General features: G+C 34.5%; 1 protein-coding gene across 1 annotated transcript; it reads right to left on the bottom strand.

Annotated features, from left to right (window-relative positions):
- Positions 1-2,890: 2,890 nt before the first annotated feature.
- Positions 2,891-7,348, bottom strand: LOC147405003 (uncharacterized protein At4g38062-like). The gene is made up of 2 exons (XM_086441128.1): positions 7,147-7,348; positions 2,891-5,581 (listed from the first exon to the last, which is right to left on the bottom strand). The coding sequence occupies exon 2, from the start codon at positions 5,543-5,545 to the stop codon at positions 3,104-3,106; it is 2,442 nt and encodes an 813-aa protein (XP_086297254.1). The 5' UTR covers positions 5,546-5,581; positions 7,147-7,348; the 3' UTR covers positions 2,891-3,103.
- Between the last annotated feature and the right edge of the window lie 9,694 nt (positions 7,349-17,042).

Genomic DNA, 17,042 nt, shown 5'->3' with positions numbered 1-17,042 from the left:
TCAAGGCGTCAAAATTTTTATTGTCAATCTTTTTTCTTCGATGGACCGAAACCGTTAAATTAATGGAGGATGGGAGAAATTTGATGGTTCTAAGCTGTTGAATTGGGGATCATCAAAATTTGTGGGCTTTGGCCTGTCAAATCTTCTTGTCAAAATTTTCAGTTTTCACATAGTGATACATAGGTCCATGGTAGGCTAGTCTACATATAGGTTGACCATATTTTTGCATTTGAGGTGGAAGAAAGGGAGAATGGTATATGGTTTTTGAGAAATTGTTTGCTTTTGGTCTTTGTTTTATTTTTTATGCTCACTAGGGGTCTGTTTGGGAGCAGAGAGTTGGGGGTAAAATTTGGAAATTCACTTAAGTTGTTATATTCGTGTGTGTTTGAAATGCTAAACGTTGAAAAGTTGTAGTTCTACAAGTCTTCATAGCATTCATTTTTTTAAGGAGCTACAACTTTACGTATGAAACGAGAGTTATAATTTAGTGTTAAGTGTGATTTGATAACTCACTCTAGAGCTTGACATAAAAAAAATGAATGATGAAGACGATGGTGGTGATATTCTTATTGTTGCTTTTGATAGAATCTTGTGCCCGACCCATGCCAAACATCTTTTATTCCCTAAATAATAGAAAGGAAAATCATACTAGTGGCATATGGATCTGCACCACTGGATCTTGGCAGGCCACCAAGCCTACCAAAAGATCTACACCATCCATTCCAAGCAGAACCTATGCAATCGTAGAGTGAATTCTCACAAACATCCATAAATAACTCTCACTGTCAACTTTCAAAAGTTAAAAACTTAAAAAATCCAACTCTCAAGAGTACGACTCCGTGAGCCAAATAGACTTTGGTGGAGTTTCGGATGTCCAGTATTTTACTTCTATTTTGATTTTTCAATGTTTTGTCATTTATTTTAGATTTAGTTAATAGTTTTGAAATATTTTTTTTAATAGTTGCATGCACAACTATACCAATCTATTAAAAAAGTGCCTTTTTTGTTTATTATGAGTAGTTATAAAAGATAATCTTATTCATGTATTTTATATATAACTGAATTAGAACCAATTGTATCAAACTAGTTCAATATCACCCCCAATAACCATTCCTCCACTTGAAATGTGGAGTAATACAAATCCTCCTTACAACTCACTTGTGTGTGCACTACAAGAATCGCGCGCGCGCGCGCACACACACATATATATGGGAAGCGTCCGGAGGCCAAACATTGTGCCAAACATTTTTCAAAATAGGGGTTAGAAGTTTCGGAAACGTGGACCGTCTGATTTTTGTAAATAACTTTTGATGGGGTTAGAAGTTTCGGAATGAGCTGATTTTTGGTGAGAATGATCCCCTTGGCACAATGTTTGGCTCTCTTTAGGGCCTCTAAACGCCACCCTATATATATTCTCTCAATTTCACAGCATGATCTGGGAGTTTTTTTCATTTTGAATTTATCTACTTTTATCCTCCCTCAAGCCAATGGAGTGATCCCTTACCCATAGTTTGGATTTCAGTATTTAATGCTTGATGTTGAGAGATCTTTAGTGAGGCCATGGCTGATAAATCTCGTGTAGAGATATAATGGATAACGGAGAGCATGGTGAACCACCTTTTTCTTGAATGAAATGATAGTCAACTTCAATATGCTTTGTTCGAGTATGGAAAACCGGATTGAAAGTAAGAAAGATCACGATGAGGTCGTCAGGTGATGAGATGTAGTTGTGTATAGATCCTTGAGAAGGGACCAAATCCAAGAGAGTTTTGCAGCAATACAGGCAAGTGAACGATATATAGATTAGGTGTGGCCTAATCTCGTAGCGTTGATTAGCCGGCATAAAGTGACTAATACTAAACCCCTTTACTATCCTATACAAGGGGTTGCTTTCTTTCTTCCTAATCAGCCGGCATACAACCCCTTCTATAGTGAAGCATTCCACACCACAAGGTTCCGTTCTCTTAGGATCAAATTGTTCTGTTCCGTCACTGTGAGTGTTGATACCACCACCTGCCTTATGTGAAAAATAGTCTTGTTTGATGGCTTAGGGTCATCAAATTATAGAGGTAGATTTGACAGACAACCCGGTCGAAAAATGCCATTGGAACCCATAGATGCTGGAAAAAAATTTGGTGGTCTAAAGGCTCACGAAAAAAATTTCGACTGTTCTAGACCGTGGAAAAATCTGGGCATGCCTTTTTTTTTTTTTTTTTTGGGATTTTCGACAGCCATGGACCATCTAATTTGAGGTTTTTTTGTTTTTTCTTCAAAATTTATTAATAACTCCATCCAATCATTCATTTACAATGCAATTAACAATCAAATACAAATAAAATGAAAATGTCTGCAACCATGGATGAACAAAGACCCATAAATTCACTCCCCAGAGCCAAACCATCATTGTCTGCAAAAATCAGAAATATAAGGTGAGAATAACAACAAAATGAAAGAAAAAATATATCCAAATTGTTAGAAGAAAGATATATGAGAAAAATGAAATTTATCCAACTAAGAAAATATAAAAAAATATATCCATTCTCATGACAGAATCCCAACCAATCAGCAGCATTAAGAAATATATCCAACTAAGAAAATATTACTAAAGAGAATCAAAAAACAAAATACAATAAGCCAAATATCTTATGTGCATTCTTTCAATCCACACAACCTCAGGATTGTGATTTACTCCAACAGATCATGAAGAACATCGAATGGCTTAACCCGATGTTGATGTAACCATAGCAAGAGCATCCATTGTAACCATAGCAAGAGCATCCATTACACTTGTTAAGTCCACATTAAAAGAGCAGCCAGTGCAAATGGTAAGGATCATGAATAAAAAAAAAATGTTAATCAATTCTATGGACATATAAACAGAAGCACAAACATGTATGAAACTCTAAGACTTATACATCACTCAGCAAACAACACCATGTCTCACGAACTTGGACAACTAGATATCTGGTACACATTAGAAACTTGGGCTTGAATTTCAAAATCAAATAATTTGATTATACATGCAAGGATCAGTCGTATACAAGTTAAGAATAAATTAAAATGTCATGCTTTCCTTCACATGGCAATGGTCTGATTACAAAAGCTAATTGTTACGCTCTTTCAATGGTGATCTTCCATCAAGATTAGCTTCAACTTTCTTTGCCGACGAAGAAATAGGTGTCATCACATTCTCTCTATTAGAGTCATAGAGCTCATCATCCCCCTCACATTCATACTCTCTACTACAACTCTGAACTATCCTCCCCAATCTCCCCATCAATTCATCGTCTTCATTAAAAAACTCAGCTAGTTGGCCATGTAATCCCCCAATATCAGCCAACAAGTCTCCCCTCTCTAACGACAACTTCCTGATGCCTTCAAGCAAAATTCGTTTTTCTGACTCAAGCTTTTCAACTAGACCTTCTGAGGTTCTTAATTTGTTCCGGAGTTGATCCATAATGCCCATCATTTCCAGTTTTGCTTCCAATGTTGTCTCGAGCTCCTCAGTCCGTAACGTGTTGATTTCGTCTTCAAGTTCAACAATCACCAAGTTCTTCTCTTGAATCTCAAACTGACCCAAAATTACAGCTGTAGTGATCTTCTCCCAAGCTTCATGAAGCTTGTTAATCTCAATATTCTTCCCCACAATTTCTTCTTCCAATAAAAGAATTGTTTGATGGAGATCACCAACTCTTTTGTCTTTCTCTTCTACCTCACATATTAGGCTCTCCTCAATCTCTACTTCTGCAAGAAGCGAAGCTTCCATTTCTTTATGGAGTTCCTGCTTTTCATCTAGGCAAGATTGTAGACGTTCAGCAATGGATTTCCATAAGTACAATTCAAATTCGAGTTCGTTTCCTTCACGGGTTTTCTCAAACAATTCGGAATTTGCTTTATTTAAAGCATCAGAAACTTTTCTGAGGTCTTTTTTCAGGGAACTTTCGGTTTGCAAAACTTGTTCTTTCAAGCGAAATTGTTGCCTGGATGACTCCTCAAGCTCTTTTTGCATCAAAAAATACTTTTGTTCAATAAGATCCAATGACTTGATCTTCCTCATTAACAATGTTGCCCTCTCACATTCTTGTTCAATCTCAGCACGGGCTTTGACGAGATCATTGTTCTTCTGTTCCAACTCCTCCATTAGAAGTGCGATCTGTTCTTCTGCCTCTTTGTTGCTGCACGGTTCCATTTCAATTCCCGAATTCGAAAGCTTTGACTGAGAATCTGAAACACCAGACTTGAACATCATAAGTATCAAAGACATCTCTTCATTCTCCACCTGTAACTGCATTATTGAAGACTGACACCCCTCCAGCTCCATTTCCATATCTTGTAATTGTTTGTCTTTGCAATCTAATTTGGATCGACATTCACTCAGATCTTCTATCATTTCCTCCACTCGACAATTCCACTCAGCTTCTCGGGCTTTAAGATTCATAGAACATTCTTTGTGCACTTTCTCCAAACCTCTTAATTTATTCCGCAATTTTTTCACTGTACAAGCATCTCCACCTCCCCGAATCTGTTCTTCTTGGAGTTCTTTAAGAGATTTTCGCAACTCCCGATTCTCTTCCTCGAGATGCCCATTTCTGAATTCCATCTCTCGGAAGAGTTTCTCTCTTGTGCCCGACAAATCTCTTAGAGACGCAATTTCTTCATCTCTCTGAACTGTCAAGCTTTCGGTCTTGGATTCCGCTTCATCAAACTCCAAACAAACATTCTCGTAACATGTTTTCGATTCACATATTTGAACTTCAAGCAATCTCCTTCGGCTCTCTTCATGTGCAAGAGCTTGATTACACATCGTTAACCGCTGTTGAAGGCTTTCCAAGGTTTTAGTTTGAGAATCCAAATGCGTTTCCAATGAACAAATCTTGTCAACTAGTGTCAATTTCTCCTTCTCCCATGCTTTCTTACATGTTCGGAACTCATCTTGAACTTTTTTGTGGGCTTCTTCAAGATGTGTAAACTGCTCCTTCTTCCACTTAAGCTGATCTTCGATTTTAGTATTTTCTTCCTCTACTTTCATTAACAAATTATCTCTTTGTTGCAATTCTTTCGACGCTTGGGCTCTTTGTTCAGCTTCAAAACACTTCTTCTGTGAAACAGATAAGAGTCCCTTAAGGCCTTCGTTCTCCTCTTTAAAAGTGCGAATCTTCTTCTCTCGATCTTCAGCTCTAATATTTGCCTCCTCTAAAGAAAATGCAAGTTCTTTGTTTTTTACTTCAAATTTTTGCAACTTTTCTCCATAATCAGATCGAAGTTTTTCATTTGCAGAACTCAAATGTTTAAGAGCCGAATCTTTTTCATGCAAAGTGGATTTTAGATTTTCATATTTTTCACTCATGACAGAGATTTCTTCTTTCTTTGCATTTAGTTCTTCGGTCTGCTTCTCGATCACCACTTTTGCTTCTTTGATTTTAATGAGTTGGTCATTGTGGGCTCTCTTCAAGCTCTCCGAGTGCTCAATTTTGATGTTGTGTTCTGCGGTGAGCTTCTCTAATGCAGCTTTAACATCATTGAGTTCTTGACAAACTGCTTCCATCTCTTATGCTTCTCAATCTAGATTTTCAGGAATTATCTGTTTCAAAAAGCGTAAAAAATAAATTAATTAATTAATTAAGATTCCAGATCGAATTCGTTAAAGGCACTATCAGTAAACATTCAAAACTAAAAGCCTAAAAGAAGAATGGTTCTTAGGAAACTATCTGATGAACTTGAAATTGAAATTGATCACTCATATGTAAACATTTTGAAACCTCAGTAAATTTTAAACAAACCTTCCAATTTTTAAAAGAAGTTTTACCATAACAGAAAAAACTTAGTTTTTTCATATAAGATCTCAAAACATTTTCATTAAATTCCAGATTTTAAGCACAAAAATGCTATAAAGTATGGTTTCCTCGCAATGCAGATCAACTTACATAAAATAGGAATTAAAAAGGCTGTTTATGAAAATGGGTATGAACTTTAAAACATACAGAACAGGGTAGGAAAAATAATTTTTTCATATGAGATATCAAGATATTTTCATTAAATCCTATATTTTAAGCACAAAAGGGCTGTAAAGGACAGTTTCCTCGCAATAAGGTCAAATTACATAAAATAGGAATAAAAAAGGTTGTTTTATGAAAATGGGTGTGAAGTTTTAAAAATTACAGAATAGGGTATGACAATTAATTACAGAAACAGGCATATACTATTTTTGCAAATATATAGATTTATGAAAATTGGAAAATATCTGAATTTCTTGCTTTTAAAAGGTGGTGAATTTGCTATATATATATTTATTTATTTTTATTTATTTCCATTTTAAACCATGATCTGGATAAGGGTGTGAGTTTTTTGGGTGGCCATTTGGCTACGATTGTATGTTACATCTTTGTAAAGTTTGCCAATATCTATATAGTAAGAATGCAGAGCGAATCAACCATGCTTAATTTTGTATTTCGGGGTTATTCTAGTAGTTTTAGTGGTGCAAATTCACAGTTGTCCAGTTTAGTGTCTAGTCCAAAAGCTATAAAAATAAACCCGGAACACAAAAAATAAGAATGGTTGAAACTTATGCATATTCTTTACCCATTTTCATAAAAGAAGTTATTTACGAAAATGGGTATATACCTGGTTTGTAATTTTTAATACCCATTTCTGTACCCTTCGAAAACTTCATACCCATTTTTATAAATTCTTAAAAAAGCTAACCCATTTTTTAGGCAGAGCACAGTAGATCATCTGATGCATGAATGGCCTAACACATATATATACACCAAAACGGGTTGTATACCCGTTTTTGTAATTTTTAATACCCGATTCTGTAATTCATACCCGATTTTGTAATTATCTGAAAAAAAATAAAAATCTTGCACATTGTTTAAGCAGAATAACAGTAAGTCATCTGATTCATGATTGAAGAACATTTTCATTTTAATCAACGAACAAATTAAGCTGTAAAACAACAAAATCTTGAATCTCGAATCACAATATTTGGCACCAAAGAATGTTTAAAATGCACAAAAAAACAGAGGAGAAAGTAAAATTACATTCAAGAATCCAAACTCCATTTACGGTAAAATTAGAAAGAAAAAGAGAAAAATAAAATACAAACCCTAGATGGATGCAATGTTGGAGACTACAAATGATCGGTACCTTAATTGGTTGGGTCAAATCAGTAGATCACACTCAGAAGAAGTCGTTAATGGAGAAGAGCATGAGACGAGATCTGCCGTTAATGGATACTGTAAGAGTTTCTCTTCTTCTTCTTAGTTACTTGTGAGGGAAAGATGAGAGACGAAAAGGAATGAAAAGGAGCAGAAAAGCAGATAAGTTCTCTAACCAAAAAAAAAAAAAAGAGCCGTTAAGAAGGCAGTTGGCTTTTTAGATTTGAAATGTAAGTGACGGAAATTAACGTTCTGCGCTAACGGCTTTAACGTCATGCTAACGTTCGTTTTCTGTTTTTAACTAAATAAGTGATTTAGACATACTCCTCTTGTTTTGGTGAATATTAAAGATACCCCCATGCTTTTAAAACCTAGTGTCTCTTCTTACCCACTCATACCTAGGGGTGCGCATGGTTCCGATTGATTTGGATTTTGACAAAATTAGAATCGAACCAAACATGATTGGTTCTATAATTTTGGAACCGAATCAATCCAATTACCCTATAGAACTGAACCAATCCAAACCAACCTTGGTTCGGATCGATTCTCGATTCTCATACTTTCAAAATAAAAAAACTAGTATTTTTTCTTTCAAAAGAGGAACCCTTTGGATCAAATCATAAATAATGCCTATATTTAAAAATGAAAATGATTTTATGATTAAATTAAAATAAGCTCAATGAGACTAAAAAAAATTATAATTTTAAAATTGATATTTTTAATGGATTATTAAGGAAACTAATCCATAAATAGTAGATTAACGAATCCAAGTTTAGATTCATATAATATATTTCATCTAACAAACACGATATAAAGGTTATCGTAAAAAAATAATGAATCAAACTCTTTGAAAAAGTTTTTTCATAAATGGATTGATCCATTTAAGAGTTGAAAGAGAGATTTGTATACATTTTTTATGAGTTTTTATTAGAAAAAAATAGAGGAGATGAAGTTGAAGACTTGATGAGTTACCTCTTCGTAACATACTAATACAATTGAGAGAGAGAAAGATAAATACATAATAAAATAACGATACCAAGAAAGAGTATACATATATATACTTCGGATTGGTTCAATTCTCGGATTGGTTCGATTCTATTATACCCTTAATCCATAACCGAATCAAATTAATCGGATTTTTTTATATACAATCCACACCGAACCTATCTAATCCAAAAGGCTTCGGATTGGTTTGGTTCTCGGATTTACCCAATCCAATGTGCACCCCTACTCATACCTAGTTGACTCATCCAATTTATCGTACCTATGGAGTCAAAACATTTAAATCAGGGTTGGAACTTGGACAGGCCAAACCCATATCTAATCTGAGGTCGAATTTGAGCACAATTAGCAAGGGCTTGAACCCGGGTTTGAGAAAAACATTGTAATCGAACAAAACTAGATTGGCTTCGAGCATAGACATTGGGTTGTCCAATTTGCCTAAACCCAAATTTAATATGATTACCATTTAGAAATATTTTTAAATTTCTTTGTTTCTTTTTCATTTTGAAAAATTTAGAAATAATTCACATTTTGAACCGTACTTAATCATCGTCTTTTTCTTAAACATTTGCTTATAATTTCATATGTATATATATAGGGCGGTTCAGCAGCCCTAAAGTTTGCCAAACATCTTGTTAAACATTTTTCAAAACATGGGTTAGAAGCTTTGGAATGAGCTGATTTTTTGTGAGGATGATCTCTATGATGAGTAGATCATCCTCACCAAAAATCAGCCTATTCCAAAACTTTTAACCCCATCAAAAGTGATTTACAAAAATTGGACGATCCACAATTCTTCAACTTGTAAACTAGGGTTAGAAGTTTTAAAATGAGCTGATTTTTGGTGAGGATGATCTCTTCATCGCAGAGATCATCCTCACAAAAAATCAGCCTATTCTAAAACTTCTAACCCCATTAAAAGTGATTTACAAAAAATGTTTGGCAAACTTTAGGACTGTCGAACTGCTCCCTATATATATATATATATATATATATATATATATATATATATATATATATATATATATATATATATATAGGGTCGGGTTCCTGCAACACACATTGCGACACACATATAGACAACGTGTTTGTCTTATATGGGCAAAAATGTTTGGACTGGGCTGATTTTTTGTGAGGATGATCTCTGTGATGAGAGAATCATCCTGGCAAAAATCATCAAATTCCAAAACTTCTAACCCCATCAAAATTGATTTACAAAAATTGGACGGTCTATAATTTTTCAACAAAAATTGGACGGTCTAGAAGTTTCATAATGAGCTGATGTTTGGCAAGGATGATCTCCTCACCACAGAGATCATCCTCACAAAAAATCAGCCCATTCCAAATATTTTTGCCCATATAAGACAAAACACGTTGTCTATATGTGTGTTGAAATGGTTGTCGTTTGAACCTGATCCATATATATATATATATATGAATTTTGAAATGAGTCATGATAATCTGACACCCCCTTACGGTCCCATCCTAGAATCACAGATCATTTGCCTTGTGATATATTAAAAAAAGATTTATACTTTTATGTATCCCGAGGCAAATGATCTACGATCGATATTGTGATGGGAGCGTAAAAAAAATCATTAGTCTTTTGAAATATACTTGTAAGATCACTAATTGTAAAATTTAGTCTTTTTTAACATATAACTTATTTTTATATAAGTCATTATCATTAGTAAGTTATCTAATATTAATGAGGAGTGAGCCAGCTCAACTAGGGTTGGGCGTTAATAGGGGTTGGATGCAGGTTGATCACCAACTCGACCCAATCCACCCGAGTTAGAATCCTAATTTAAATCGATTTAAGAATTATATTTCAACACTTATTGTTGGAAAAAAAAAAATCAGTACCTTTTGTCAAAATAACGCGTTTGTTTATTATAGATTTTCAGCACTTATTGCTGAAAATAAGTGAAAAAAATTCAACACTATTTTGATGCTTAATTTTTGCGTTGAAGCAATATACACTTCACTTTTTTTGACATAAACAAGTAGGGTACGGTTCAACAGCCTCATATTGCGACTCACATCGCGACTCACGAAGACAGCCGTTCGATAGAATGTTTTAAAACTTAGTAGATAAAATAGCAGAGAAAGCAAAATAAGGAGGTGCGAATGAGGTTTTTTTTCCTGTGTAGCAACTTCGAGGCAGTGAGATAATAACCTACTAAGAATTGAACTATGAATTAGCAAAGGAGCTCCTCTTTGCTATGCTAGTCATAAATTTCACACATTTTGAAGCAGGATTCTATGTAGAGGAACTACTTATGTGATGTTCTTCTTTCATCATTTTTCTTGATAGTAATTAAGTGAATAAGCAATTATAGTTCTCCTTCATGTTTTTAAATAATTAATTTCATTTCAACATCAGATGGCTAAGAAGATACGTGTTCAATATGATGTGTGGTTTATGATGCATCATCAGGTTTTTAATTAAGGAGAATCTTGAAGTGCTTTGGTTTTAAAAGCATGTAACAGGTAAAATTCTTTCAAGGGGAATATTTGCTTAACCATTACAATCAATGTGTGGGTCCATTGCACTATCTTAGAAGGAAATTACAATGAAAAATGGCTATAGTTAGTGGGATTGATTTTGCTTATATTCTAATTATTTCAAGATTCTATTATGCTTGGAGGAACCTGGTTGTAATAATGCCTACATTCAGTTTAAGTGGAGTCCATTTTCTGATGATGAACTTTGTCATTTTTTATCATTAAGAATAGCAGGAGTCAAAGAACTAAAGAGAAAATAGGACCTGATAGGTTTAAGCACTAGGGCTTGTTTGAAGTGGCCTAAAAAATAATGTTTAAAAAAAAAAAAAAAAACTACCAATTAGAAAGAAAAAAAAAATCTGCTTTAGCACCTATTTTTTTGGTACATTATGACAATCCATCTCAACTCTCTATGTCCAATAGGGTGACTTATCCATATCTTGAAACTGGAATCTGAATGGTTTGGAACTTCTTTCCAATTTTGTTTTTCAACTGATGTGTTATAGTGAATGCAGCATGAAATACTACCTAGATCTTTAATAAGAATGACAGCTTAAAGCCTCAAAAGACTTAATATGCCCCTCGTATCAATTTTAAGCAGAGACCTTTGAGTAATACAACTTCAAAGACTGGCAGGCATGCATCCAGCTACAAAGCATCCAACGGTGTGTGCTCGCGTGTGAGACAGTTAAACATCCTTAAGTTTAGGTGGTGTCTGCAATTTGGGGGAGCAACAATCATGAAGAATAGCTAGGAAAGGACAAATATAACATTCGTTGTATCAACTTTATCCAAAGTAAAATGGGGAGGTACAGAATTGTATTTGTTTATCCTTGATCGTATTGATTTCAGAAATATTTTGTACAAAAATCTTCTACTTACAGATGTAAATGCACAATAATATACAGCTTTTAGACAAGGAAGAAAGCGCAAAACAGTGCTCATAAATAGGAAACCACGATGCATACACTTTCAACAAGAAAATTTTGCCTATCTTGATGAACGTATTTTATTTTATTTTTTCCAGTACCCATTGGAATAGCTTATAGACCTGTATTAATCATCCCATATCCCGCCGATTAGGTTTAGGGGAATGATTTAAAGATGAGAGTCTAGTCTGGAAGCTAAAGATTCCTTCCCCCATTTTCCTTGGATCCACGCAGATCTACACTGTTATTTAAACCGCCACAATATGTTGAAACTGGGGTTGCTTGAATCACCTTACTGCAGCCATGGCTGGCAATGTGGGATTGGCCTCGGGCAGGTTCCACATTTGGTGCTTGCTGCTTCTCATTGGATCTATTTTCAGGACTTGAACTGATACCAACCCCAAGACTAAGGCTAATTGGGTTGTTTTCTTCTGATCTAGTCCTCGACAAAACGTTTGTAACTGTGACATAAATTGTACGTCCTGCTGTGTCATGGCTACTAGTATTTACAGCAAGCACATCATGATTATGTTTTCCCTCGTATGTGGTTATAACTTTTTTCAGATCATGTGACGCCCTTTCCACATGTTTCCTAACTGGGCATCCGACATTTGTGCATTTATAGTAACTCCTACACAATAAGAGATCATGTTAAGAATCATCATAAACCTAGAAAAACAGAATAAAAGGAGCAATCCTACCCAAAAACGGTGGATGTATCTCTTAGGGTAAACTTACAATGCTGCAAGGGGAACGAGTGCAGCCTCTCTTTCTTTTTTGCCTTTTTTTTTTGTTTTTTTTTCTTTTCTGAGTGCAATCATACACTAAGTGCAAAGAGGATTTTTGAGTGAAGTTTGTGGAGTGCAAATGGTGGCATATTTGATTTCACAATCTTCTTTTTTCAAAAATTCTATTAATTGAGAACATCATAGTCTTTATCCACAGACATTCCACTTGTGCATATTCGAGTAATCTGTGTGGTTTCTTGTAATAAAAATAATTCCCATTTATTTTTGTTAAAAATAAAATTATAGAAAAACAAAGAGTCGACCCCAAATTTTTGGAAAGGATAGAAACAAATCTTGTCACAGACCAACTCAAGCATTTGACATAGACAAATCTAACACAGTGTGCTTACTTCTTAAAGTTTTTGACCAATGACTGATTAAGGTTTGGATCTCATGGAAGCCTTAATGGATAATAATAATCTATTTCATTTTATTTAAATGACTCGGTGTGAAATCAGTCACAATCAGAGCACTAATGATCGTCCATAGTCTGTATAGTGGAAGAAAAAAGCCAAATGTGCACCTTGAAATTTCATAAAATCGATTGGGTGGGTATAGAAACTAAAGGTGGGAAACAAACAAACCCAAAATAAATAAGATAATTTTCTCTGCAACTGTATGTCTTGTAGACTATGTAATCACATACCTAGGATTAGGGTTCCTTTTCACCACTTTCTGCCCATATTTGCGCCAGCGGTACCCATCATCCAAGACGGTGATGTGAGTTTGAAGAGGAAGAAGAAGACAAAGATGGAGATCGATTTGTGCTGAAACGAGGTTAGAAACGAAGAAGTGGAAGAAGAAGACGAAGATGGAGAACTCTCTGTCGAAGAGGAAGAGAGTGAAGAAGAAGACGAAGATGTCGTTCGATCTGTCGAAGAGGAAGAGAGTGAAGAAACAAAGACGAAGATGCCGTTCGATCTGTCGAAGAGGAAGAGAGAGGAAGAGAGTGAAGAAGAAGACGAAGATGGATGGAGAAATCAGATCTGAAATTTTGTTTTTATTTTTTTATTTTGTTAACGGGGAGGTAGTTCTAAATTTAGAAACTTCATCGTTTTAAAATCAAATCGCGATCTGGACCGTCTATCAAGTGAATATCGAACGGCTGTCTTCGTGAGTCGCGATGTGAGTCGCAATATGAGTCTTAGGAACGCGACCCATACATATATATATATGGGGGCGGTTCAAGGGCCATCTGAGAAACCGTCTAAGAAAACTTTCGTTTTTCAAAATAAGGGTTAGAGGTTTTGGATTGAGCTGATTTTTTGCAAGGATGGTCACTATGATGAGAAGATCATCCTCACAAAAAATCAGCTCAATCAGAAACTTGTAAATCCATCAAAAGTGATTTACAAATTAGTGATAAAAAGTGGTAAAAAATCGACGGTCCACATTCTAAATCACTTTTAACGGGGTTAGAAGTTTCAGATTGAGCTGATTTTTTTTTTGGATGATCTTCCCATCATAGAGATCATCCTCACAAAAAATCAGCTCAATCCAAAATTTCTAACCCATATTTTAAAATTTTATTTACCGTCGAAAGTTTTCTTAGACGGTTTCTCAGACGGCCCTTGAACCTGACCCTATATATATATATATATATATATATATATATATATATATATATATATAGGGTCCCGTTCGCCACCCTTAGTTTTACCACACACTTTAACAAACGCGTTTTGTCTTACATGGGTTAGAAGTTTCGGAATGAGCTGATTTTTGGTGAGGATGATCTCTATGGTGAGGAGATCATCCTCACCAAAAATCAGCTCATTCCAAAACTTCTAACCCCATCAAAATTGATTTACAAAAAATGGACGGTCCACGATTTTTCAACGTGTAAACATGGGGCTAAACATTTCGGAATGGGCTGATTTTATATGGGAAATGTTCAGCACCCTAAGTTTTACCACACACTTTAACAAACGTTTTTTGTCCTACATGGGTTAGAAGTTTTGGAATGAGCTGATTTTTGGTGAGGATGATCTCTATGATTAGAAGATCATCCTCCCCAAAAATCAGCCCATTCCGAAATGTTTAGCCCCATGTTTACACGTTGAAAAATCGTGGACCGTCCATTTTTTGTAAATCAATTTTGATGGGGTTAGAAGTTTTGGAATGAGCTGATTTTTGGTGAGGATGATCTCCTCACCATAGAGATCATCCTCACCAAAAATCAGCTCATTCCGAAACTTCTAACCCATGTAAGACAAAACGCGTTTGTTAAAGTGTGTGGTAAAACTAAGGGTGGCTAACGGGACCCTATATATATATATATATATATATATATATATATATAGGGTCGGGTTCCTGCAACACACATTGCGACACACATATAGACAACGTGTTTGTCTTATATGGGCAAAAATGTTTGGACTGGGTTGATTTTTTGTGAGGATGATCTCTGTGATGAGAGAATCATCCTGGCAAAAAATCATCAAATTCCAAAACTTCTAACCCCATCAAAATTGATTTACAAAAATTGGACGGTCTATAATTTTTCAACAAAAATTGGACGGTCTAGAAGTTTCATAATGAGCTGATTTTTGGCAAGGATGATCTCCTCACCACAGAGATCATCCTCACAAAAAATCAGCCCATTCCAAATATTTTTGCCCATATAAGACAAAACACGTTGTCTATATGTGTGTTGAAATGGTTGTCGTTTGAACCTGATCCATATATATATATATATGAATTTTGAAATGAGTCATGATAATCTGACACCCCCTTACGGTCCCATCCTAGAATCACAGATCATTTGCCTTGTGATATATTAAAAAAAGATTTATACTTTTATGTATCCCGAGGCAAATGATCTACGATATTGTGATGGGAGCGTAAAAAAAATCATTAGTCTTTTGAAATATACTTGTAAGATCACTAATTGTAAAATTTAGTCTTTTTTAACATATAACTTATTTTTATATAAGTCATTATCATTAGTAAGTTATCTAATATTAATGAGGAGTGAGCCAGCTCAACTAGGGTTGGGCGTTAATAGGGGTTGGATGCAGGTTGATCACCAACTCGACCCAATCCACCCGAGTTAGAATCCTAATTTAAATCGATTTAAGAATTATATTTCAACACTTATTGTTGGAAAAAAAACAGTACCTTTTGTCAAAATAACGCGTTTGTTTATTATAGATTTTCAGCACTTATTGCTGAAAATAAGTGAAAAAAATTCAACACTATTTTGATGCTTAATTTTTGCGTTGAAGCAATATACACTTCACTTTTTTTGACATAAACAAGTAGGGTACGGTTCAGCAGCCCTAAAGTTTGCCAAGTTTGGTGCCAAACATTTTTCAAAATATGGGTTAGAAGCTTTGGAATGAGCTGATTTTTTGTGAGGATGATCTCTATGATGAGGAGATCATCCTCACAAAAAATCAGCCTATTCCAAAACTTTTAACCCCATCAAAAGTGATTTAACAAAAATTGGACGGTCCACGATTCTTCAACTTGTAAAGTAGGGTTAGAAGTTTCAAAATGAGCTGATTTTTTGTGAGGATGATCTCTTCATCGTAGAGATCATCCTCACAAAAAATCAGCCTATTCCAAAACTTCTAACCCCATCAAAAGTGATTTACAAAAAATGTTTGGCACCAAACTTGGCAAACTTTAGGGCTGCCGAACCGCTCCCATATATGCCCTTATAAACAAGTATATAAGCACTTCACAAATTAATAAACCCACACTATGGCCAAATTGTTTTGTCTTATATATGTTAAAAGTTTTGGAAGGAGTTGATTTTTGGTAAGGATGATCTATACAATTAGGAAATCATCTTCATATAAGACCAAAAAACTTCTAACCTCATATAAGACCAAAAAAAACTTCTAACCTCATTAAGACTAAAAAACTTGGTTATGGTGTGGGTTGCCCTTATTAATTCGCAGGTGCTTTCATAATTGCATATCCTTTATTTCCATCGAAAATTATTCATCCAAAATTAAGTCCTTTAATGTTGATTTCAAATTTTGATGACTTGTATAACATTATTATTTTTAATTTGAAATTTGTAGAATTTTAGAAATAAAAATTATTATTTAGAAATTGAAAATTTGAGTATTACTTATTATTTAAAAATAAATTGTATTTTAATTTTATAAAAAATAATATATTTTATTTGATAAGAAATAAGCATTTAAAACATATAAACAATGTATAATATGATTATAAGGATAAAAAAAATAATTTACTAGTTTCAACAATGTGTAACAAATATAATTCTACGTATTTAGCGCTTAATTTTAATGAATTCGATACTTAAATTCACAACTTATAAGTTTCAGCATTTAACTTTTACTTATGAAAAATGTTGAAATAATAAAAAAAATTTGCTGCGATTCTCACAACTCTGACATGGGATGTGCACATAACCATAAATGTATTTTCTCGTGATATGTGTAAAATCATATACAGTTATGTAAGCATGTCCACGTCAGAATTGTGAGAATCGCAATAAATTCTGTGTCTCCCAAACACGACTCTTTACTTATAATTGTAAATCGATTTAAATAGATCTCTAGAAATTAGACTCATCTCTAGACAATAAAGATCTTTAGGAAATATCAGCCGTACGTCCGACAAACTAACGTTTGAGGTTAGAAAAGTCCCGGTCGTGTCTCTCCCTCAACTCTTCACAC

Source organism: Akebia trifoliata, chromosome 4 (assembly GCF_017979445.1).
Source record: "Akebia trifoliata isolate Shusen 1 chromosome 4, ASM1797944v1, whole genome shotgun sequence".
NCBI lineage: Eukaryota > Viridiplantae > Streptophyta > Magnoliopsida > Ranunculales > Lardizabalaceae > Akebia > Akebia trifoliata.
This window is presented reverse-complemented; position numbering and strand designations above follow the sequence as displayed.